We start from the raw sequence: 26,798 nt of genomic DNA, 5'->3' as shown, positions 1-26,798 counted from the left end.
GGTTTTTAATATAACTTAGATCTTTACGTAATACATATGACTCTACACTTTTCTGCAGTTTGCTTTAGTGCTTCAGAACACGGTTTTCCACTAAAACTTGAACTAATAATAAAAGCTTTTTGAACAAATCCATTACCAAAGTATAAGAATTTATTACAAGTCCCCCCCCCCCCCTTTTTTTGGAATAGCTTTATTTCCAAGAAACTGATTCTTCCATGCACTATTACTAAACGGTTCCAGTAATTACTAATCCTTCCAGAAACATGGATCAAAAGTCATGTCCAAAGGAGGCAGCTCTGACAAGCCCGAGAGACTGGTCAAGACAAACTCTAATGTAAACTCTATTACCCAGGCACTTTCATTTGCAAATCAGTTCATCACAGATCTACTGCTGAATTACAAGTAGGAAGCACATACCCAGTATCAGTCATCATGAGTCCAACATCTGTGTCTCCTACAGTACACTATGACTTTACTTTTCTGGTAACACAAATTTATAAACAGCTCAAGACTAAATGGACAGATAAGCAAGACTAAAATGTGCCCTACCAAAACCATACACAGGAATGGTGGAAGAAAGTCATATTTTAACATTTAAGTCAAATTACTGTAGCATTTTACCTTACACTAAAACAGGATATTAATTTTCTTTCCATGTACCTGTGAAACACCAAGCATCCCCTCAAGCTACACTGACTCACTGGATCCCAGACAGTTCTCCCACTCAGCTCAAACCCTTATGAAAGTCACTATGTTTGCTTATTACCACAAAACATCCTACAGCCAAGAGGACACTGAATAAAATGAGGAGGATTTAAAAAAACAAAACAAAACAAAAAAGCCCCCAAAAAAAAAAAAAAAACAAACAAAAAAAAAAAAACCCACCAAAAAAAAAAAAGTAGAAGAAAAACTCCCACAAACCCAAAGATTTGATGGCTGTCATGCTCCTGTCTAAAGGGCAAACACTGTAAGGTGTGAGAGGACAAATACATTCTTCTTTTTTGTGAAGGGGGAATGAGGGGAAAAGCACAAAGTCTAGTATTGTCCCTGAATTCTCGCAGACAGCACAGAGCAGCTTTGCAGTCCTCCCTATGCCTAGCATGCTGCTGCCACAGCAGCTCTGTTGACCACAGCTCACAAAGCAAAACTGTACACTAGTGCTCAGGGACACGTGAAAATCTAGGAACTAAGAACTGGAATTGAGTGACATGATCAGAAGACCCAAATCCATTGTAACAGCAGGACCTCAGATTTGGTGGCTAGTAGTCAACAACCACCAGTTTCTCAAGAACTGCCTTATCAAACTTCTGAGTGAAATCATTCTGAAAGCAAAACGACTTCATGGCCCACTAGAAAATACAGTCCGAGAACCACTTCCTTAAATACAGCTCACGCAAAAAAATTATTCCTTCTGTTACAAGAATCGCTGGTTTTGGTGTATACAACAACACTGCGACTCTTTCCTTGCCTATTTCCTTAGTGCCTTGCAGGAGTATCTGTACCCTAACTGCAGGGTGGACCTGCCATAGTCCAAGCTCCCTTGCAGCTTCCAAATGCCAGCAAGCACACAAGGAGATAAAAGCACAACTGCAGTGTTAAATTGGGTAAACTGACCAAGTCACCTGGAAAGATTAAGTACTCTCAACAGGATACATTCTCTCCAACCCTTTTGTTATCAAATTAGCCTTTATTGAAGCCACTCCCACAGTACCTGAACATACAGGAGTTTTGTTCTGTACAGAAGAGCCGCTAATAGGCTTGCCATCAGGTGTCACGCACCAGCAGTATCCAGTGTAGGTATGGCACTGCACCTGTTTAATAAAACAAAGAGCAGGCATTTCATTTCTCACTTTGTCACCCATCACTTTTATTATATTCCAACATCTTAGCGGAAGCCCCAACCCAGGTGCATCACAAATACATGCTTCAGAGTGAGGAGGTCCCAGAGAAGAGCATCTTTGATATCGTTATCTTTTCTTTCTCTCCTCACCCCCCTCCCCAAAGAAAGGTTATTTCTCCTACTCCAACTCCTTTAGCTGCAATTCAGTAGGCAAAAGAAGTTACAAGTAGTCAACTGAGAACACTTCAGTTTTGTGATGCAGCAGCTGTATCTCAGCTCATGCCACCTTCTGCTAAACTCTATTTACTATTTACCCTTAAATAGTAGTCCCACTACATCCCATCTGGGATGCGGAAAGTCCACCCTGGCCCAATTCCACAGCTTCTGCTTGAGAAGAGCATTTGTGGGCATTTCAAGAGCATTTTGTTCAGTAAACATGACTGGAAAAACGCAACACTGACTTGTTAACAAACCTTCTCCAGATAGATTTAAGCTCTCTTCTGTTACTATGTCAACATAAGCAGTAGAAGCAAAATCCAACATGCTTGCTTTTCATGTATTGACAAGGATTTAAAAACATTTGATGAAAGCTCTAATGATCCAAAAGGTAAACAGCATAAGATTCATCTTGCTTAACTTTGAAGCTCTGCTTCTAAATTGAACATCTAGAACTGTCCAGTTCCTTCCTTCACCATGAAAGGACACCAGAATGACTAGTTCAGATGTGGACCTCTAAAGTGAAAACAGGCAAATCCCAATCTAGCAGACTGGTCTGAGTAACATCTATGCAGATATTACTTCAATGGCACTATAGTTTCACCCAGCTCAACAAACTAGTTTCAGCCTTTGCCTCAGCTTTCACAGAGTGTTCAGCATTTGGATGAAATTCACAACGCCTTTGAGTTCCCTTGAGACAAAAGTAATCATACAGGCATTTATGTAAATACTAACAGGTTTCAAAATCCTTTCTAGCAAACACACCTTGTTGTGGCTGAGTGTGCACATCATTACTTCCAGCACCTTGAACTGGTATAGAAATGTCTGCATTACTATAAGCTAGAGATGGCCCCCTTCAATACATTTCTGAAACAAAGCCATGAAATGAGATGAAATCCCTTTAGAAACTGCCTTTTCATTTTACTCATAAATTTAATTCTATCCATTTTCTCTTTTTCCAAACAAGTTCATTGCAGCTGATTTCCCATTCCAGTCCTCCCCACACAGAAGAGTGACGGGGCGTTTGTACCGTTCCCTTCATTAGGGATCCTTCAGAGCTAACCAGTCATTCCCCCTTGCTGACAGCTGGCTTCGATTCCCTAAGGTAGCAGAGTTTGTTCAGAGACTTAACAACAGTCTTTATAAAAGGCTTTGAGTATCACATAAAACATGATCTAAGCGCAATTATAACACAGTACCATGTGTTTATCTTGAGTTTTACTAAAGTGTAAATCAATCATTTTGCCTCAAGCAAATTGACTTTTAGCAGCCAAAATCAACAACAATCTCATGTAGACATGTTACTGAAGTCACTGTCACTGCTATCTGCATACTTTCATTTTTATTCTCTCAGCACATCACAAAACTGATTGCAAATTACTCAAAAGCACTATGAATATAATTAGCAATAATCAAGTTGCAAAATATTTCTTATTGCTCAATTTGATCAATTGTACATTCAAAGCAAGTGTTATGGAACAGCTTGGGTTTCTGTGATCAGTGTTTATCTTTGCTGATCACACACACATTATTGCACTCCCAACAGCACAAGGAGCTATTGGGAATGCAATTCCTATCTGAGCATTAGTTGTAAAAATCTTGCCTAGAGATGAAGCCAAATTCCAGGATAAAGTCTGGAATTCATAGGGCAAGACCATTCCATGTTACATTATAGAAAAAAAAATCTAGTGTACCCAGCATTTAAAAAATTCAAGTGTTAGTGTCTTGGTAGTTCTTCAGCCAAGCCTGTAGAAAACAACAAAGTACATGGCAAAGGAGTCCAAAAAAATGTATTGACGTAAATTTAGGATAGATGCATCAACTAAGAGCATCTTATGCAACTCATCTCAATGAGTTGCATCTCATCTACCGATTTCATACACTCATTTATGCAAGCCAAGCACATTACATCCATAAAAGCACAGTAATTTTGTAAATAACTAAGCTAAGGAATGCTGGTCTTCCTTGGACTGCTATCCCATGACTCCCTCTACATCTCATATTGGCAGCATTTTCACAACAACCCAATGTTCTACCAAAGCACTAGAGGACTTCCCTGCTACAGAGAGTAGCAGCAATTAAATCTCAGCCCTTATGCTAACAGTCAGACAACTACCCATGAAGAACTAACACTTCAGAAAACTCAAAAATAACTGCAGTTAGCTTTCCTGAATATCTTCATATTGAGAGGGCTACCTTTCACAACACCTGACTAGATCTCAGCATATTTAAACTATGACAAGGTGTCATGACAGTGGCCTACAGCTAGAGATTGCAGCTTAAAGCCTGGTGAAAAAAAGGGAAAATGGTATGCTCTTCATGAGTTACATAGCACTGGTATAGCATTGAAAAAACGTAAAGGCAATAGTTGTCCAGTACCATTACTAAACACCATGTGTAAATACAAACTCTGAAGTGTCAACTATTCCAAAGCACTTACAGTAGAGAAATCTCGAGAATTCACGTTTTTGGGTTTTTTTTTTCCCCAATGATCTTAGGTTTGAGTTTCTGTTTCTAAATCTCATTTAAATCTCCTACCTGAAATTCAACCTCATTCTAATCCTACTCACATAGTAGCAAGATTTTTAAATGCTGTTATAATCAGAAGAGTAATTGTGTAAAAGTGACACCTGTTTACTGCACAGATCTAATCTTCAGTTACTCAGTTAATTTTGGCTCTACCAAAACACATATTAGAAAAAGTGTATTTGACATATTTTGGCTCTCAGCCTTCTAAAGCCAAGTATTGTGTCAGAAAAAATACATTATCAATTCTATATACAAAATAAACTCAATTGCTAACCAGCTACAGGATGTTCCTTACTTCTGGAAAGGCACATGACAGACAGGATTGTGACATCTCAAATCAACATATGCCTGTCCAACAGCAGAACATTTTAAGCTACATAATAGGAACCCAGAGAAATAAAACCTACAAATCCTTTCAGGTCTCCCAACAGATTCCCCATTAACATCTGCACTTTCAAAAAACCCAAACTGATCACGCAGAACACCATTCCTATTTTTCAGGGAGGAGACATATGTCATCATTAATTGTGCTTCAACCAAAGGATGAAAAGTATGAGGGACAAACCCAAATAAAACTGCTCTACCACTATTGCCCAAATTAAAAGTGTAGGACCAGCTCTTCTATCCCCTCGCCATTAGGATGTGTGAAATCAAACAGCAGCTAACGTACTAACCACTGGCCACATGAATAAATACCTACTCTCATCCAGTTGTGTGATGAACACCAGTTCATTACAATATGAAAACATTAAAAGTGTAGCTACTGACAGACAACTCTGCCTCTTAATTTCCTGAGAGAAGATGAAGCCGCTGTTTGGTTTCCTCAGCATCTCACTGGCAATGTCAGAATCAGCTTCCCAAGCAGTCCAAACTTCTCAACAAGCAAACAGCAGCATTCCTTTACAGCCATTTGACAGAGGATCAAGAGGTTTCCTTCCAAAAGAAACTAGAAATGGGAGAGAAATTGCTTGCACATGTATGAGGGAGACAACAGAGGCTTGAGAGCACCTCGGACAAGCACTGGGTCCAGTACAGGAACAGATTACATTTCCACTGCTGTTCAGATGAAGAGTTTGGTAACCGATTCCTATCCCATCGCAGATAGGTCAAACATTTCCTGGCTCCTTCCATAATGGAGGGCAGAAAAACATTCCTTCTGTGAGAGAATTAAAGACACATCCAGTTTTTGAATGGCACTTCTGAGGGTGAGGGCAGACAGCAGAGCTACTGCCCACACTCACAGCACGAGGCAAGGCTCCAAACCCTGGCTGCACCCAGGTGTTCCTTGTATACACTGTAAAAACCAGCTAAACAAATTGTTCCAAGCCAGTAGACCATCTGGTCTGACCCAGAAACCTCAGTGTCACACAGCAATTCTTTAATCATAGGCTGGTTAGAGTCGGAAAGGACCTTAAAGATCATCCAGTTCCAAATCCCCTGCCATGAGGCAGGCACACCTTCCACTAGACCAGGTTGCTCAAAGTCTGCCCAACCTGGCCTTGAACACTGCCAGGGATGGGGCAGCCACAGCTTCTCTGGGCAAACAAGCCTTTCCTTTGTTTGAGCCACTGACGCTCATCTAGAAAGTCCTCTGAACCTAAGTTAGTGCCACACAATTGACACACTGGCCTGATGGCTATTTATCCTAAGTGGAGATGCCTCCGTTCACGCTTAAATGTCCTGCTGTACTGCTTGGACCCTGGATCTTGGCATACTTTCTGCTAGACTGGGAGTCAGCTGACTCTTGTCAGAAGCCTGCCTTGCCTTTAACAAAATTTTAGGGAGCTACAAATCAGTCTACATCTGAAGTTCGAGCTGCTTTGGGATGCTTAAATCATTTTTGTCACTTCTTTCTGTTCCCCGATCACATTGAATTCTTCCTAAATGATGTTGTGCAGACACATATTCCCAACAGGACTTTATGCAGCAGCCAATTCCCTCAGGCCTATGCACCATTCAAGAAATGCTTGCTCTACAGGAACCTCACTATTCATACAACCAGGGAAAGAAGTGATTTGTGGCAAAGGAATCTTATCCATGGTCAAGGGCATTCCCAACACACACTCTGGCACAGATACCATTTTTAGCTCAGGAGAGGGATCCGCGAGAGAGGGTTTTTGCTTCCGACACAGAATGTGACCCTTTAAAGTTAAGAATGACCTTACATTGTCACTGCGCTTACAAATGTCCACTCCTGCTTTAAGAAGCTGTTCCTTTGCTCTCGACTGGTGGTACTTTGAAGAAATGCTGCATATAACCAACATTGCTACGCTCTTACCCATCCATGGGTTATCTTTAGCTCAATATACAAACAAGAAACACAATAAGAGCTGCAGGAAGAAAGCCAAGTGCGTATGTAGCAGACAAATCTGCAGAGCAATATCTGCAGAGAGCTCCAGCTACTGTTTTTAACAGAAGAGATATCTTTTATTAAAAAAAAAAAAAAAAAAAAGCCAGAAGCACCTACTAATTAAAGCCCAGTTTCTTTATGAAGAAAGAGTTTCTTTAATCTATCAAGACAGACTGTGTTCTTTCAGTCTGTGAGGTTAAGTCCTTGAGAGCTTAGTATTGCTAGAGTATGAGCACTGAATAATGGAATAATAGACAGCATCCAGGGAATGCAGGACATGTCTACACAGTACCCTGCAGCACCATGCTGCACTAAGAAATGAGTTTGTAATTCTGCTCAGCATCACACTACACTAGCCAATGCAGAGGAACAGACTTGGATCATGAAGTCACACTGAAGGCTGAGACTAGAAAGGGTCTGTTTGTGGAGCTTAAGAGAAAACAGTACTTTGTACATGCATTAGCATAGTACAGAATGAAACTATTGCTATGGAACGTAATACAGATCACTCTTTCCAAGCAGACTTTTATTACCAGATGTGGGAGTGCTCTGGAAGCTATCTGATAACAAAAAATTGCTCTGACAAAGTCAGCCCTCTCACTGATCCTGTCAAAAGATGATGGGTGTGACCGATGTACTTGCTTTAAGAGAAATCTCAGCACTGCATCCTAACTGCACCAGCAGCTGCAGTTTTGAGTCTTAGACTTAAAGAAACTCTAAGAAACTGAGGACTTGCTCTCAGCCACTTGTATGCAGACTTGCAAGGAAAAGAAACCACAGCAAGACACGCCACAAAAAACCCCACAAGACTACACCCCCAAAGCAGAGTTAATATTATTCATGTTCATATTAATCCGTCTGAAACGGATCCTGTTTAAAACCTCAGCAACCTTTTCTAAAAAACTGCTTGGGGGAAAACTATGAAGAATGCAAGTCTCTCTCAGCCCATGGCAACAAGCCCAACGGCACTAGGCAGCAAAAGAAAGTGTGCAGATTACCCAATAGAGCCTGTTGTTTATGAAGAACAGATCACAGCAGGTTAAGTGCAGCATGGAAAGGGAATGGCATTTATGCAAAATACAGCATAACAGCAAAAAGGAGAGACCAAGTCTTAGAAACAGAAACTGGTTTCAGTCATGTCAATTTTATACAAGTAATGAAATTAATTGTATAAATTAGTTTTATACAATTAATGACCTCAGTTTTATACAATTAATGAAATTACTCATATGAAACAAACATTCTTATGTTGTGAACAACTCAAATTTCATCTGCATCCTTATATTACCATGGACTAATTGCAGATACCTTTTGTTGTAGGAAGTAATATTCCCCTAACAGACTGAAACATAAAGAATTAGCAATTCCAGAGCAATTCCTCACCGTCTGCCCCCATTTACAGTCATCCCATCATGCCTGCAATGCCACCACCTCTTCCATGCTGCAGATCCATGCCACATTTTCAGGTGTGTCAGCAGTGCTAAAAAGGGATTTGATAAGATCTTTGCAATACACAAGAATAATGGAAGCAGCACACGTGGTGCACAGAAAGTTATGAAAACCGGTGAATCAACAGGTGCCTGTTCCTCTTTACACAGCACACAAAACCCATTATAACTAGCTGTGCCTAGGAAAACTAGCCATCCAAGGCATAGAATTGGTGGCCACACTTCTTTTTAGTCTAGACTTTATAGACAATGAAAAAGAGATTACACAATTGTTTAAGACACATTATTTCTCTCTAATGCAGGGTTTAATGCTAGACAGACCAAGGTCTTTGCCTTCAGGGCCTCCTCCCTTTCACCTTGTTACCACATCCAACTGTTGGGTGTCAGAGCCAGTTGCCCTCCAGAGAAGCAGAGGAGGAGATAAGGTGAGCGTAGTGCCCCATGCAGTACATGCTGCTGGTCACAGAACAGCAGAAGAGCTATATTCACCACCCAACACCCCCATCCAATTTGCAGTGGATCTGGCCCCGTATTCACATAGTTTTGTACTGCATGCAATTCCAGGAACTGGAAAGGGCAACTTGGGCTGCTTTCAGTGTTAACTCCTAGCGATTGCAATTCAGTTTCTAATCAAGAGGATGATGATAAACCACAAAAGCAACAGTTCAATCTGGTTAAGACCAAGCAGGTTCTGTGAACATATAGTTACTGCTAACAAATGCGGCTTCCAAACCCACATCTACAAAAAAGTTTAGTTCAAGAGCTGACAGCAAGTCATCCACATCTTGAGTGAGTGCTGTAACTATTAAGACATTTGGTATTCTAAATATAGGCAGGCATCTTCATTTCCCATATGATCAGGATTTTTCTTCTACCCAAAATATTCCTCCAATAGCAGTAACATAGAAGGGGGAAAGTTGTTGAAAAAATGCCCCTAGCCAACTCTACATACAAGGCATACTCTGAAGCATATGGATCTGCTTAGGTTCTTGTTGGGATGGCGATTCAAGGTTGAAGAGCATGGTGGGTTTTTCTCCTAGAAATTTTATTGAGAGATGCTGCTCTGTTCTGGATTTCCCAACTGAGATTTTGGAGTTTGGATGGAGCAACTCTCTGGATACTGAACCAGAATAAACTAATAACAGTTCAGAGCTGGCTTCAGCAAGACCTTGAGGACTTCAAGAACTGGCCTACACAGCTTCCCTGCAAAGTAGAACCCAGGAGTGCCAATTCTCTGCACAAGAGATGCAGTATCCAGACCACCTTCACCAGATGAGTTCTATTCATGAGTTGCTGGAAGCAAAAACTGTTTAGACTGTTCACGAAAATTATAATTTTTATACATCCTTTTAAAAATCAAAGTTTAATTAATTTGGACCAGAAGCTAAAGGAAATATTTGTCTCAAATGCAGGTTGAAATCAGTTACCTTCTTCAGAAGCTGTTTTTCATTCACATCTTACGCAGGGACGATGACCTTAAACTGCTACAATATAAATGATGAAGCTGGTTCCTGAGGTATGTGGAACACAGGGTATTTTTACGATCCAAGGAATGATATGAATTTCAGTTAACTGCAGCTACAAAGAGATCAGAGGCTTCCTTCATCATGCCAGGCAAAACAAAAGCATTTTAGTGTTCACAGATAGGACTGGATGAAGGAAGAATGTGAAATATCGCTTGGCTGCCAGCTGAAAACACACAATTTTTGTAAGCAGTTTCATGCTGCCCCTCCACTGGCAAGCCACACTGGCCTGGGAACTTGCAGAAAAGAGGCCCAGCAACTGCTCCATAATCCAGACACAGGTACCAACCTTCCAAATAAACCTAAAACAAAGCTTTATCAACCGCACTCTCAGTCCAGCTTGTTAGGTTAAAAGTGTGACCTGCACCTACTACTTTACTCTCCAAGAGGTTGATGGACATATGACAGAGACATTGGAAAGTCAGCTTTCCTTCTCCCTTTTTTCTTGAACTATAAAGTTTAACATGGAACACTTTGTTGGCCCACTGTGCTAGGTTTTATAAGTATTCCCTCCAGTGCCAACATAACCTGAGCAGCTCTACACAAAAATCAAATTTCAACAACTGAAAGTGTAGTTAGACTCAAGAAACTGCAGCCACCTTCTTTCTTCTCCCCACCTTCCCAAGGTGGTCCACACTATACACAAATATGATGCTGCTCCAAAAAAGTATGTAAAATTGGCAGGATGGATACAACTTTTTCCACTTCACCATTAAAAAACAAAACAAAACCCCTCCCACACACCAGATAATGGAAAGGTAAGGCTGGGGGGGGGGGAATAAAAATTTTTAGTGGGTTATCACAAAAACATAATCTTTCCTCTCCTCTTCCCCCAGGCATCACAAAGTGTTTGAACCAATCCCAAAGCTTTTTGTCTTTCTCATCTTTTTTAAGTGACTATTGATTTTTTTTTTTTTTTTTTTTTTTTTTTTACTTTTAGGGCTTTGCAAGCAATAACTAATGAATCCTAAAATTTGTCTGAGGCACCAGGTCTCTAGAGAAGTCTTAGATACAGGAAGGCTAAGGCAAAAAAAAGTTGTGTGATTTACCCAAGTTCACAAAATAGAGGTCATCAGGGTTGTAGGATTTTGGCTTTTGAGATGCATGCCAAACTGAGCAGACAGCATACCCCTCCTACCTATTAGGGAACTGCATATAAGCTATTTTTCACACCCAGTTCAGTTAGCACTAGGACACTACTCAATATGCTAGTGGTAACAGAACGAAGCATCACTCTTCATTTCTACCCTGCCTCGGCAAAACCTACCCTTCCTCTCAAAATTTGCGTCATGAGGGCTTTCTTTTTGCCATAACTACTTCAGCTTCTCTGGAATTCTGTAAAACCTCTCCCAGTTCAACTATTTCTGACAGATGATCAGTGACCAGGACTGACTGACTGTTTTTCACAGATTCTTAAAGGTCAACAAACCATAAGCATCTTCTGCTAGCCCTGCCTGAGATAATTGCTTCTCAAGAGAAGCAGCATTATGAATCAGTCTACAACGTTAGGACATCATTTAGTTCCAGCAAGTGAACAGTGAAGCATCAAAAACACAAACAAAGCAGTCTCATCACCTCTCTGCCAGACCCTCAAACCACAATGGGGCATAGAACAGGAAAAAAGAGTCTGTCACTAACAAGTACCCTGCAGAGGTAAGAGGCTGAATAGACCACTCTTTTTTTGATTGGACAGATGAAACACAGGTATCAGAAGAAGCAGCTTGGTCCACCCTGCTCTGTGAGAGCCACAGCTCTCTTTGCAGCTCATCTTCAGAGAAAAATTGACCTCCCAGGCAACTTGGTTTTGTTTCTGTGCTACACTGGAGGTGGATACCACTACATATGTATGTGTCTTTTACGAAACGGTTTAAGATATGATGGCTGAATCAAAGTTTCCAGTTGGTTAAACAAGTCCCCAGCTTTCAACACTTTCACCTGAGTAACTAAGTCCGACAGTGTGGACCCATGATGCTGTCATCACTTGGCTCATGCTTTAACAGTCAATCTCCTGCAGCCACTGGGTGTCTGGCTGAAGGAAGCCAATAGGAATTTTACCTGCGTGAATGATCCATCTTCATTGCATTCTGGGATGAAGACTGCTTCCTGGGGCTTCTTTGCCTGTTCCAGTGCTTGAGCTCTCTCTAATCGACACTTGCTTTGGCCAGCATCTACAAAAAGAAAAGCAAAGCTCGCTTAGATTGCAAACACTATTTGGCCTCTTCAAAAGCTACCAGATGCACCACACAGCTGCTAATGGAAAGAAAAACCAAAACAACAAATATAAGGCATCAAAGACCATTACCTGCACACTAATGAGGAGTTAGCACTCATGATCCCAAAGACAAATATGAACCTAGACAATCAAACTATGAGCCATTTATTAAAGAGCTGCCTAATTTCCTAGTTAATAGTTTTTATGGTCATGCAAGGGATCTGGAAGCTTCTTCCAAAAAGTGCTGGAGCAGAGTGTCCACACAGAGAAAGGCCTTCCTGGAGGTAGTTGTGTTTATGTTAATATTATCAGCCTGAAACTGGATGGCTGAGTATAAACCAAGTAATTCAAGCCCAGAAGTGAGCGATGTGGAAGAAGGGATGTCCCCAGCAAAGCTTCTTCTCTGAGCAACTGTCCCAGTAAGATGCTAAAATAACCAGCCACCCATCTGAACTTCCACCTTTGTGTGCTTCAGATAAGGTAGATATATCATTGCCCGTGCATTCTTGAAGCCCAGCTTCTACCTCTAGTCCCAGTGCTCACAGCCAGGTATGCATTACACTTTCTCATATCAGTTACTCACTTTGCTGCCAAGAAAAAAAACATTGCTCTGCAAGCAGAGCTTGAAAGAGTTAAGATCTCAGCTCTGCACTTATTTCAGATGATGGCAGCAGGTAGCATGACCTTAACCCCTTCCAGGTCCAGCTCACTGTTACAGAGCATAATCCCAGATAAGCCTAACACTGATGATTGATGGGTCAAAGAGGACAGTTCTGCCCTTCAGAGGTACAGATTGACTCAGTGTTTACATTTAAAAACATGATGTCTCACAGTATTGCTGTTCAGTCTAGAAAGAGAAGAAAAACAGCAAACATCTGTTTCCAAGAGAGTCTAACTCTCTTGGACCAGCAGCTTCTTCCTTTTCCTATGAATCCAGTGACTGAAAGATTCAGTGCAGAAACTGCAAACTCTGATCATCAGAATCTTTCAGCAGCACTACAGGAAGTGATCAAGGTTAAATCCCCCTTCTACCAGGCACAGAAACCACATTGGTTATCAAAAAAAGTTCCACTGGATCCCTGAAGAGCCTATATTCTGCTTTACATAGATTTTAACAACTGAATTGCTAGTACCAGCGATTAGAAAGTACTAGAATTAGAAAGCCAGTCTGGGTTTTCAGATCAACTGAATTCATATTGCATGGCAACAGAAGTGATCTCCATTTAAGCATATCTAGATGCAGAAATCAATGACAATGCTGTAAATAGTTTTGATAAAGACAATGACCAAAGCTTTCAAGCTGAGAACTTTATTTACATAACTGATGATTCAAGAGAATAACTTTTCGCTTTGCCAACACAGCTTCATTTTAAACACACCACATTACTCCCCAAAAAGGATTTCACAAGTCTTCTGAAATTATGGAAATTAAACTCTCCTCTTTGGAAAAAGTCATTCACAGTAATAGTGTTCAGCACAAATGCCTGTAGCTTAGTCACTGGCTTACAAAGCAAGAGTGCCAATATCAACTAACTCTGACGCTGACCCACTGAGTGACTGTAAATCGATCACCTCACCTCCCTATAGCTGGGTGTCCCTTCTGATCCTATGTCACTCATCTTTAGGCTGTAATTTGTTTGTGGGGTGCTTGCACAATACCCTTAGCACATGGAGCTTTGATCTCAGGTGGACCTATTATGAGCTTGTGTAAAGAGCAAGATTGTTACTCACAGAATGAAAAGACTTTCTTGAATAAAATTCCACTGAATTTAGAGAAGCAGTACTTGTTTTTCTGATTAACCATAATATAACCTCTAAGCTGGAATTTCCTTTTTTCCCCCCACTTGCCAAAGTGACCAGATGATCAGACATTGTTTGCACACCTCCGCTGGAGAATGGTCCTGCCAGCAGTACTGACCCTTCCAATGCATGCTTTTTCTTTCAGCTGAAGAGGAAGCACCGGCAATGGTGTTAATGGGGACATCAATCCACCTGCAGATCTCCTGTTCAAGCTTAGGAGTCTAATCTTGCTTGGCATGACATAGGACATTATTACAAAACCAGATGGTGCAGATGCACCTTCTGTTTTATAGCTAGCTGTCTGGCTAAAAACACCTTCAAGTTCTGCTTCACAGGAGAAAACTAAGTAGCAAAAAATCAGCATTTTAGCATTAGATTATGCAGATCTGCACATAGAAAGGGGGGTGGGGAAAGAGTTGCAAATTTCTCACATGACAGTCAAAGAACAGGTTCACAAATGAAAGTGTGTTTTCTGGTCTCTCCATTCGAGGATACAGGACTGCAGACAGGTATATCTGGTTCCTCTCCTGAACATAAAACAGAAGCATAAAGCATTTCCACATTGCATCTACTTTCGTGCTGGCACACTCAACTACATGACTGAAAATGGATGTTTCACCACATAGCTGGTAGGAACAATCATTTTGTGGTATCCTCTGTAGCACAAATACATTAGGAGCCCAGGCAGAAGGGAGACCAACTCTGATTATTGTCCAGTTTGTCTAAGGAGCAGACAAACATGCATACAATCAAGCCCTTAGTATAAGAAAATGATAATATAAACATGTTACTGCTATGTCACTCCTGGAAATTCTAACTGGCCTTTATAAATTGAACTCCCTACTAGCACCCAGTAGACCACACTGGTAGCACACCACCACAACACAGCATTTAAAAGCTCATTATTGTTGCAGCATCCTCTTTTGCAATTCAACCCTTCACTCAAGTCATGTCTCTTCACAAATTGTTGCTGAAGCGCAGAGAAGACAGACAATTTTTCTCCTGCTCATGAACACTCAGCCCCGATTACTTCTCCCATCCTCTGTCATTGATTTCCAAAGGTCATGCCAGTCCTTTTACAGCCTTGACTTGGAAAACCACCTGGCTGGGGAGGTGTGTGCATACTGCTATCTTTTTTGCCTGTCGTTTCACAGTTCAGTTCCAGTAAAAACAGTGCCTGTAATATCAACATTCACCAGTTTGTTTTTAAAAGGACTGTCAATCCGTCTTGTCCTCACTCCACAGGCTGGTATTTTTATAATGTTTGCATCAACATGTGATTTCAGTGGGATGACTTCACCTTGCTATTTTTGGTATGTTAATTAGAAAATGTAAAATATTACGTAAGTGCCAAGTATTGAAAAATAGCTGCCAAATAGGTCACCCCAAATAAGATGCATTACAAATTTTACTGAAACCTGATGTTATGATGTAGATTCACATACCCTATTCTGCATTTTGATTCTTTATCTGAGTGTTTCAGCACTTTTTTTTACCTCTTAAAAGTGTTCTCTGGAGTACCTAACCCCAAGCTTATAAAACAGAATGGCATTAATGCAATGTAGTTTCACAGTCCAGACAGACTAAATAGGACTTTCTTCCCTCCCTTACACAAGGTGAAAAACCAAAACAGAATGAGGTTTTTTTCCAAAGCAGAGCTGTTTAATAATTTGACTTCTAATATCTTCAAACTTAGGACAGATTTACTGCAGCTCAGAAAGCTGCTTTTTAAAGACAAATCATTCACGGGTTGGTAGCTGGGAACTAGGAGATTGTGAACTACAAGTGATGTTTTTGACATCTCTGGCCTAATCTGCAGAATGCAGGTGCAGGTAATTTTGGATTTTGCAATGAAGTTGGCTAGTTACCATGGCTGATCTTATCCATGAACAGTTTATTCAAATGGAGACCACCATGTCCTTCATAATACACGCAGCACACTCCTGAATAGGCCCCAAGAATTCCAGCATCCTCTCTTCAACAGGAAGAGGCAGTTTTGACACAGCACACCATGGCGTAAAGACTCAACCTATCTTAATAATACGAAGTAGAACAAGTAAAACATCTCCAGGTATCCACATAACACTAGCAGCAAATCTATATGATGCAAGCACAAAAATTTAGCTATTTAATTTTAATTCCACTCTGTCTTTATCAAAAGCTGAAAGGGCAAGAATTGATCCAAGCAGCTTTTGAACTTTTTCTAGTTCTATTAGGTAGCAGTCTCACATACACGCCAAGTCCCCACCAGGCACGAAGCAGTCCAGCTACACTGAAGTCAGCAGATTCACACCCATTTACTCCTGCCAGTGATCTGTCTTTACAAAAAAAGAGACAAAAATGGAACCTGAGCAAACTACAAAAACATGCCTATCTGTCCCACAGGGTGTCATTCTCCACTCTCCCATGGTTTTCCGCTTTATTTCTGACAAGTCCTGTGCCTGGAGTCTCCAACTTCTTTTCTTCTATGTCGACATGCTTTTCTCCTCCTTTGACACCCACATACTATTTCTACTGCAGAGTTCCCTACCTTATTTAGAGCATACCTAAAAATTTGCCTAAATTTGCAAAGTGATTGAAATTGACATTTCAGACTTTGGTGACTAACTACCGCCAAGGAGGGACCCACTTCATTCTCCGTTGACTAGGAATAAGAAAGTTAAAGACAAAACACAGGGATCTACCAAGTGAACTAAAAAGAAAGTGATTTCAAAATATCATCTCCTGTCCAATGAGAACAGTAGGTACAGGAGAAAGATTACCTTCCAACACTCCATCACTAGTCAGAAGGAGACACTCCTTTCCAGCACATTAACCAAAAGTTGTGTTGATCCAGGTGCCCTTGATGATGGGCTGAAGGCTGAAGAACCCTGTTACAATTCCCACCAGTAATTTACGTTTAGGTTCATTCTACATAATGACTTGTGATCTAAGAACGAGCTCTATACCAGCAAACCTTCAAAACCAGCATTATAAATCTAAAGGGAAGATTTCACAACACTCATGCTCCCTTTTTTAATTAAATAGGCCAAACAAATCCCTAGAAAACAACCAGTTAACATAGAACTTAAGTGTGTTTTAAACCACAGATATCACATATACCCTAACAATCACTGCATAATCTTAACAACTTGCTAGTACTAATTTAACAAATATTTGTCCTTCATCCCTGCAAAGTTTTGAGGCAGAACTCTTATTTGACATCAGATCTTAAGATGCCTGCTGACAAGAGATCCAGGTAGGAGTGCTTGGCTGTGTTGTTTAATGCACAGCTACGCCATCTGGAACTATTCTCTGAAATCTCATCAATGAGGCTCCATTTGTCATGGATGCCGTAGTTCGATAATTTTAAGCTACTCCTGACTTCCAACCCTTCGTGATGGGTGAGCGAGGGTTCGAAGAGAGTTCAGGTAATTTGGCATTGAAGGAATTTCATTGAAAAGCACATGAGGAAGCTAGTAAGGAGCAAGAGCTGTGTAAGAGTTATAGTTCCCAGAGGGCTAGCAAGATTTCATCTTTAAAGGTCCTTAGCTTCTTGAGAGAGAGCAGAGAGCTAAGTTGAATCAAAAAGGTTCTGTTCTCACTATGGAAACCATTCTGCTTGCCTTGGCACAAGTACAGTTCAAGTTATCAGCATATGAAATTGGAAACCTATAGTAATATGGAGTGCCTGGCTGTACACAATATACTTCCTCTCTCCCTTATTTTAGTTACCTGTTCCCACCCACCCTGAAAAGGAAGCGCAATTTAAAATTTCTCATTTCATAAGGATAAGTTCTTGGGTACAGTATCCATCACAATTGCATGTGGCTGGGCTCAATGGCGCATGGGATCCCTTTCATTTCTATAGGCGTTCCCCTGCAGAGCATCTTTGTCATGTAGAAGGAATGAAGGCCGTTCAGGGTAAACCTGGTGCCTTACTGCAGCAGTGGAAGGTGCTCAAATGCTGCTGGTGACACTTTCCTTTGTGTGAGTACAAAATACAGACCTGGCCAACTGCCTGTAGTTAGGCACACCTGTCTTGTAACTGTCTGTTTTTGCCAAGAACAGTCATCTTATGCACGATTAGAGGTCATGTTCCTAATACTTTCAATAGCAGCACACACAGAAATGACCAGCAAGATTAAATTTGAATGTGATAGAATAATCTTACTTCCCAGGGATTCATGGGAGTGTTAGTGTGTTAAAAGCAAGACTTGAAGTTGTCAAACACTGCCACATTATTAGGTACTCTATAGTACCACATGGTTAAGAGGAAAAGAAGAAAGGAGAATGCAAGTATTTTCAGCTAAGCATTTCAGTTGTGCCTGGGAGAGAGGAAATGAAAGTATACTTTACGTATGCTTAAGACAAGAAATTCTTTAGTTACTTCTCTGGGACTCTTTGTAATCATGATATACAGTAGGCTGTGTAGTTCAGCAATCAACATTTTCTCCACTTCCAGAAACAGACACTTTTGCATATGGATGTACCACATTTCAGATCCCATGTTTTAAGTGACTGAACAGTGCCTGTTTATATGCCAGTATCAGCCGTAGAATTGCTTATCTAAGCCACTCTGCTCAAGTGATGAAAGCAAAAGCAGTACTCCCACCCTACCACTTCTTATTATGATACTCAAAAATATATCACTTGCAACAGTCCAACTGCTTCTTGGACCCTGGAAAGAAAGCTTCTGGGTTTCCAATATTCAGAAAGCAGCATGATACAGAGGTCATTTTCTATGCTAAGGGAGAGAAGCTGCCATAAAGCATCCGGGGGGGGGGGGGGGGGGGGGTTGCCGAGAAGAAACCATACAAGTAAGGTTTTTTTTCCCCCAATGAGAAACTGTTTAAAAGAGAGCAATATTTGAGGTCATGCTCATAATTCATCTAAACTATAAAGCTTGTCAATACATTGAAAAGGGATTTCCATTCTAGAACAAGTAATTCTGTCAAAGATACATTTTTATAATAGTGAAAAAGCCTTCATAAACAAAAGCCAGGCTTAAACATATGCCTACTTATACTTCCACAGGGATTTTAATGAGTTTCTCCTGTCACTTTAACCAATTGCTAAAAACATCTGTGCCATCTGCCCTCTGAGTCAATTGTGCTCTCAGAAAATGCACTCAACTTGATTTTTCACTTCACTGCAGAAGCAAACCGTTTGTGTGACAAGACACCAATATTCCTTTAAAAAGTTTCAACTTCATCTTTAGACTATACTGAAGAGCTGAATTGAGAGAGAAACAATATTTTCACATTAAAGTAGATATGTAACAGCAAACAGGAGAAAAAAAAAAAAAGGTCATGTAAAACCTTGCCTGTATTCCATCTTCTTAACTAGCTCAGCACAGAAAGGCTGTATATGTCTGAAAAGGGAGTAGACATCTAATGTGCATATTCCTATCACTCAAAGATATCTCAGTTCCTCACTGGCACAGGTAGCAAGGAAGATCTTTTTTCAGGATATGATTTTTCATTTCCATGGGCCAGCTCCTTCTGCTCTGCAGACACATATTTCAGCCCTTTTCCAGTGATGTCTGGCTCTTTTGCCTTTTTTCATCGATAATTTTGTTGGTTTTTACTCCTGCCACCTAAGTCCAGATTCAGATACCCATGCTCACATGAATGCACAATTTCAATCAGATTACTCACAGAGCATGGTACTAAACTAAAGGGTCTAAGAATCCAGATTCTTATGAGGTAGGACTTCCCATTCTTCCCCTCCAAAGCACTTGAAATCCACCTACCTTTGCATCGGCCACGATGTGTCACACTCAGACTTGACTCCCGGCATTTGGCTCTCTGGTAGTCGCACATTGACTCATATGTTCTGCCATCAGAGGCACAGAGGGGTTTGGACTGGGACCTGGAGCAATGCAGGTTACACTGAGGGTCTCTGTCACGGTCACTTATTAGAAACTGTACGAATTGAAAAAAGGAGGGAGAAAGGAAAAATTAAAAAAAAAAAAAAAAAAAAAAAAAAAAAATATTGGTTTTGTTTGGTTTCCTAAAACAGAGCACAGTGTATTTTGTTTTTATGACAATAGCAATATGGTCTATAATGCAGTTTAAGCTGCCTACCAAAGCTGACTTTGCCAGAGGGGAACTCTAAATGAAACACGTACATCTTTAAAAAAAATAAAATAAAATAAGGGTCTTTGCCATTCCATTTTCTTTAATGGAACGGAAACATTACTCACTCTGCCTCACCTCTGAAAACATAAGATGTGCAAAGCCAAACACAACCCACACGGGAAGGGCAATACTGAGTCACAACAGCCCAGCTTGCCCAGTACCCTGCCGCAAACAGTATCTGGTACTAGATACTTTTAGTCAGAGGCACAAGAAACTTATCACCAAGGAACACAAATAACCTATCAAGATTGGCCTTGGTAGTTGAACCATGAATGTGGCCAGCTTTATATTACTAGTTATTTGTTTTTAAAGCATTACTTACGTCATCTGTGGATACCACCTGCAACAGCATACCTTGCACGCTCCCAAAGCCATGTTTTATTCTTCCCAATGACATCCTGCCTGGCTGGCAATTGCATCCCACAATCTAATTTTACACTAAATGATAAGCTATTTCTTTTCAGAAGTTTGAATTTGTCATCTTTCTGAATACCTCTTCTTCCCAAACATTCACTTCAGATGCAGCCTATTTCGTGTAAATGTAGCACTCTCCTTGTCAATCTATCAACGTGAACAACTCCAGTTTTCCAATTCCTTGCCCAGAAGCCTTCCTCTGTACCACAATGACCACTGTTTGCATTTTCTGAAGATAGCTTGGCTTCTGCATCATCTTTTGGAGATGGGGAAACCCACAATTCACATGAATGCATTTTCATTCCACTTGTTCCCTGCAAATCCTAGCATCTAGCAGTAATTTACTGTTGTATCCTTACTACAACAGTAAACTACAGCCTGTTAAGGACACCCAGGTCTCTTCCCTAATTTTGTACTGTCTTCCTGAGGACCCCGACTGCTAGTCCTCTTTCCATAACCATGGGTATAGTGCTTTGGCATAACACGACAGTAACAGCCCTTTTCATTTCCCATGCTACCCTACTCAGTGATAGCAGGTAGTCAGTCAGACCTTTAACTATTACCCAAACCCAACCACCTGCTCACAGAAAGATTTCAGGAGACTCTTGAAACAAGTCCGATGAGGATTAAGCAAAGAAAAGGGAAGTTAAGCCTGCCTTGCAAATCCCTCTCCCAAGCTCCCATTTCTTAAGCCTCTCACAAGTCTGGGGGGACCAGAGTTGCTCTCTAACACACCAATATCCCAGCTTGCTGTCAAAGCCATTAGGAGCTCAGCAGTTTGGAGCTGGCTGGCAAGTGGGCACTGACACCGTGCCTGTATGCACAAAGCCACGGCTCTCCAAGTGTGTTGATAGCTGGATGCCTTACAGGGAAGTGTGAGTCATTGCCATAATCACCTTGGTGTTACAGTTGCCTACAAAGCTGTCTGCTCTATGCTTTGAGGTTAAAACTGTTGAAAAAACATTGCCTGAAGCCTGGTTTGGGTTGGTTTTTAACCACTCCAAGAACATGCACCTCTGAAATTTGTTTTTTGACATTTAAAAAAAGATTCTTCACCCCTTTCCTCTCCCCAATTAAATAAGATGAAAAACAATAGAGAAATTGCATATTTTCATACAAAAACATATTAGCTCTGTACTGCTGGATCTTTTGAAGACTCACGCATTACCAAAAGCCCTATTTAAACATGACAGCTGGGAAAAGTAAGCAAGGTCTGCATTTGTTTTACTTTCGGTGGGGCAATCTTTTTTAAAAAAATCTCATCTGTCAGAGACTTGTCAAAATTTGTGACAGCACAAAGTTTTAAAAACGTTTTTGTTCCTTTTCTGCAACACTTTCTATAACCTGGCAACACCTGTTCCAAATGGGAAATTGGAAAATTTAAACCTGAAGGCAATTTTAAATGGTTTATAGAGACCTAGACTAGACTATAAAAACACTGTAAAGCTGGACCAGATTTTTGCCCAGTTCTTGTCAGGGGTTGGACTATCACAAGCTAGGTTGGAATTGCTTTGGCTAAAGTAATGTCTTTCTGTAGCCCCGGAGGTGCAAAGATCACCAGTGACACTAAACATAGAGCAAAAAGCAGCAGACTGAAGATGCTGAAGCTTCCTCCAAGCATGTTATGTCAGAGACCCTGAAAGACTTGCAAGGCTTTTCAGCTGTCTGTATAAACAGATTTTAAAAGCAGAGCTGCCTGATAGTACAGTATGGTGCACATACAGCCATTGACTATTCAGTTAAACACAGAAGCCATTCTGGTTTAAAAGGAACACATGCATCTGCCATTTATCACAGCTTTGAGGGCTTGAGGTACTGGCATGAAACTCTTTTGCAAATTCCTTGTGTCAGAAGCGAGTTTCACAGATAGGAGTCACCCAGAGGTGTGATGAGAAAAGCTAGACTATTGGTTCCCAGCATCAAACCACATTACAAACTTATTGAACACTCTACTTGTATCATGAAATCTCACCTAAGCCTCCTACAACCTGTACCAAAATACTTACTACAGAGGGGGCCTTGCAGGCCTGCTTCCAGAAAGGGCATGTCTGAAGAACAGAAAGTCCTTCTCAAGGCTGACAAACAAACTAAACCTATGGCTATGTAACAGCTTTCCCCCAGTGCCTCCTCACAAAGAGGAACAGCTCAGTATTGATTAATTACGAGGGCCTGAGGAAACATGCAGAGCACCCCAATGCAGTCTATGAAGTTCTTGCCCACCCAAATTAAGCCAAGAAACATGTTATAAGGGGGGGGGGGGGTGTGAGAAAAAAATATCAAAGCCTTTTTAGCATTTGTAATTTGGAGTACAGTAGGGAGCCCACACAGCATGTTAGGTGCTTTCCAGACACTGAAGGTGCCACACCTGCCTTGCCAAAAAAGTTTATGGTTTACGTAGTTGCACAAGATGGTGCTTGTTTTAGTTTGGCTAGATTATAATTGTAAAAAGTCTGCATTAATTTCCAGAAGGATCCAGGATCATGCCTGTCTGATCAGGGTTCTCCTCATGTGATCAGACAGCACTGCCAGAAAAGCCAGATCTCCTGGAGATACTACTGAAGGGCTTTAAAAACTTCCCCTTACAGTAGGACACCTTCTCCACTAGCTCAGAGCCCTTGCCCTCACATCGGTAGCTTTCAGGTAGTAAAATGGTGGGGGTTTGTCCTGTTTCTAGCTGGTAAACATTCATACTACAGAAGTGATATCAACACAGACCATCCAGAGACGTTTAACATACTGGCTGGTTGGAGTGTCCATCCCCTCCCACCCCAGCATGGAGTTTTCTTTCTAACATTTTGTCTGAGAGCATGATAACTGCCCTCCTTTGTAAGCAGCCTCAGCCACGTGAAGACCACTGCATGAATGCTGAAATACATGTCTGCCCATGAGGGCAGCATTTGAGTCTATCATTTTAACAGCTAGGACTACAATTCTTAAGTTACTCGTTCCCAGTCCCTTATTCCCACTTCAAGCAAGCAGACACTGCTTTTCCAAGGAGCACAGCCCTGCTCCAAAAGAGCACCTTGGTCACTGCAGGAGATGCTAACCAATGTGCACAGAGTGCCCTGATGCCTGGCTGCTCCCTAGACACAGCCGAGGCAGTAGCACAATTCTCTGGTCCTTTCACGGGAAGAGTAGCAAGATAAAATATTCTGCCTTTAACACCAAATGTCCTGTCATGACCCTTGAAGCCCAAATCAAAGCCTAACAGCTGCTCTAACAGCTTCAGGACACCCATCCAGACAGACTTTGCAAACAACAGAACCAACATTCACAGAGCAGTGCTTGGTACTGTACACACACATGCACACAACATGAACAGATTTGCACTCCTGGAAAAAGTAACCCTACAAGCATGTGCAGCACCAGCAGGTTTCCAAGCATCATCTAGAAAGAAGAGGGAAATAATTATCTTAGCTCTGAGATTTCTCAAAGCCTCTTCTTGATATCTGTGTTCCCATTTGTTTCAGAGCAGAATACATCCAAGACAAATGGGACTGGAGATGGTGTCACTCACTGGCTTATCAGTTCTTTTCTCTCCTCCCTTTTCCTCCCTGAGAGAAGAACTATGAAAAGCAGAACTAAAAGCAAAATCAAAAAACCACACACGCAAACCCAACCCACAAATGCAAAATCCCACAAAAAAACCAAAACAAAACACCAAAACAAACCAAAACCATACAAAAACTAGCGAAACAATGTATTTTCCAGGACAGTGTTAAAACTAACCAGATTGCACATGCGATCCCTTGAATGCAGACTCAAATACTAAAATAGGCATAAGCAACTAGATAAGACTATTTGTGGTTTTGTAGCATTTGCTTACATCAGGGGAGCCTGCACATCTCCTACACCAGTCAGTCTGAGTTCCTGTCTCAAAAAGTTCAATGCAGCTCTTAGAGCATCTTTTTATGTCAAATGTTGTATCTGTATAAGGACATAAACCTCCTCCTTTAGCAAATACATTTACACAGGTGCTTGCAGAAACCACTTCCCAAACTACTTTCTGCTTCTTCAGACTTGAAAAGAAAAAGGAAAGATAAGAGGTCAAAATGAAGTTAACTTTGCCAACAAAGCATATCTGTTCTTTTTCTCCACACCTCAACACCACTGCTGACAAACAACAAACACTGATTAAAGGGTTTTTAATGCCTGTGAAGGAAAGCAGACTCCCTGCAGCTGCACAGCAGCTGGGAACACTTGCGTTATTTAGCAGAGAAAGGTCTGACCCCACAAGTGAAAATGAGCTCGGTGGTCACTCATTCTATTCACCATCTGGGTACATTATAAGCACAAACAGAACAGCACAGGCCTTTGTGACGGAGGTAACAAGAAATGGCCAAGGCACTGCAATACCAGAGTAATATGATTTAGCAAGGCTTCAGGGGAAAGAGGGAGCAAGGGACAAGTGACACGAACATGAGAAAGTGGAAGTCTATTAAGAAACAAAACAAGATGACAAGGATCCTCTACAGATCAAAACAGAGGTGCATCTGCTGTTTAGTAGTTTGGCCTCTGATTAGTAATGCAGGCTGTTGCCTAACAAAAACTGAGGATTAGAGATGGAGAAAACAGCATGTGCAATGCCTTACTCCTCCTGTTTTGGCAGACTTCAAGTTAGAAGACCCTTAGAGTGCATCTTTGGAAAAAAAGCAATTGATCTACGTAGGTTCATATGGCACAGATCACCCACTCATTTGTCTAAGCACTCAGACTGGCCTTGCTAAGTACAAATAAGCCAATCCTTCTCAGGGAGAATTCCCCAGGAAAATCATACAATTTCATACATTAGAGAAGGCTATAAACTTCTGGACATTTTTGTTGCTGTTGAAAGCATCATTTCACATTTCCCAGTTTTAACCTCATAGATTTATGCCTTGGTTTCAGGCTCCAAATTGGTGCAACCAGCCATACTCAGGGCAGAGCTGGAGTCGAGCCCCAGTTTTAATCACAGCTACACTATCAGCCCCATGGCAGGTTGCCTACAGGGCACATGGACTTCAACCATGGGTTTGGGACTTCAGACAAGCTTTCCACCATGGAACCAGAAGCCTAGCAAAGATGTCAAAGATCCTATTCTAAGGCACAGGCCCAAAATGCTTGGCTTCTAGAAGTACAAAGAGAAAATTTGAAAACTTTAGAAATTCTGGCAGAAATGGGACTGTGCTTGCAGTCTTCCATGTGCAGAAAGGTATCAGCCAGCCAGGGCCAACACAGCCCACAACTGCTGACCACGGTGTCTGGCCTCTGCCCTGAAAGTGCCAATACAGCCTCGGAACCTACCTAGCAAAAAAAGGCTTCCAAAGTGAGCTCACTGGGAAGTTCGTCACATGTTTTGGGAGAGAAAGAGATTAATTTATTTTAGTATTTCCTTTTTGGAAATGCTCACAAGTTTGTATGGTTTAAGAACATGTTTTTAAACCAAAGTTTCTCAAAGTTCTGTATCTTAACAAGTTCCAGTCCTTGTGTGCGCACTTTCCCCAGGCAAAGGGACTTACGAGAAGGATCTTATAGTACTTTTATTCCTTGAGTCATCCCACCTGCAAAATGAAGAGTCTAGCCTAAGTTAAAGCACCACTTATGTTTCAACCCCAGGCCCCCAGCTGTGCAAACAAGAATGGGTTCAAAGCACACAGCCTATGCTCAAGATTGGTGAAGGCTAGGCAAACATATGGGATCATGCCACAAAGCAAGCAAACTCTAGATGTATTTGTATGAGTTGAATTCAAGACAGTTTCCTGCCCTTACAGGCTAGAAATCTCATTTTTCTACAGTGATTCTCCCTTCCTCCCACCATCCTGCCTCAATCTTTGCTTTGTGTAAGCCACTGCAATGAAGGAGAGCACTTCAGTATTGAACTTCATCTGCTAGATGACTTCTAGCTAGGAAATTGTACTTTGGTTTTCTTCATAAACTAATCCCCCAACACGATGCAGCAGCTGTGCTCTGCTTTTAGAAGGTGAGGTACTAGATCCAAAGAAGTTGCCTAACAACGTATTTGAAGAGCCACCTACAATAAATGGTTCAGGAGAAAAGCTTAGAATCTGACCTCATCCTGAAGAAGCTCTACTGGGTTTTCCTGTTGTTGTGTTTTTGTTTAACAGAAAAAAAGTCATTGCAGTCACAGAATGAACTTTTAAAATTATATCTTGTTTTGCTTTTGAGGTGCAAATTTATGCCAGTGCTTAACTATAGTTGACTTATCGTAAGGAATACGCCAGGGATATCAAGGACAAGAAGTAAATTTCAGATTTAAAAATAATCCCTTCTTCCACAGAATTTTTATCCACATGCCTGTATCACTTTTATAAAAAGTTACTTTGATCATTTTAACATCAAGTTCA

The 26,798-nt window shown here is 41.1% G+C and overlaps 1 protein-coding gene across 9 annotated transcripts in view; it reads right to left on the bottom strand.

Moving 5' to 3' along the window:
- Positions 1 to 26,798, bottom strand: part of SMOC1 (SPARC related modular calcium binding 1) — a 136,427-nt gene that overhangs the window by 72,155 nt on the left and 37,474 nt on the right. For all 9 annotated transcript variants that reach the window (XM_030485198.1, XM_030485200.1, XM_030485202.1 and 6 more), the window contains exons 2-4: positions 19,653 to 19,824; positions 11,962 to 12,074; positions 1,712 to 1,811 (exon numbers count right to left, since the gene is read on the bottom strand). In XM_030485198.1, coding sequence (XP_030341058.1) covers positions 1,712 to 1,811; positions 11,962 to 12,074; positions 19,653 to 19,824 — 385 coding nt within the window. The remainder of the gene's footprint in view (positions 1 to 1,711; positions 1,812 to 11,961; positions 12,075 to 19,652; positions 19,825 to 26,798) is intronic.

Source organism: Strigops habroptila, chromosome 4, assembly GCF_004027225.2.
Source record: "Strigops habroptila isolate Jane chromosome 4, bStrHab1.2.pri, whole genome shotgun sequence".
Classification (NCBI taxonomy): domain Eukaryota; kingdom Metazoa; phylum Chordata; class Aves; order Psittaciformes; family Psittacidae; genus Strigops; species Strigops habroptila.
This window is presented reverse-complemented; position numbering and strand designations above follow the sequence as displayed.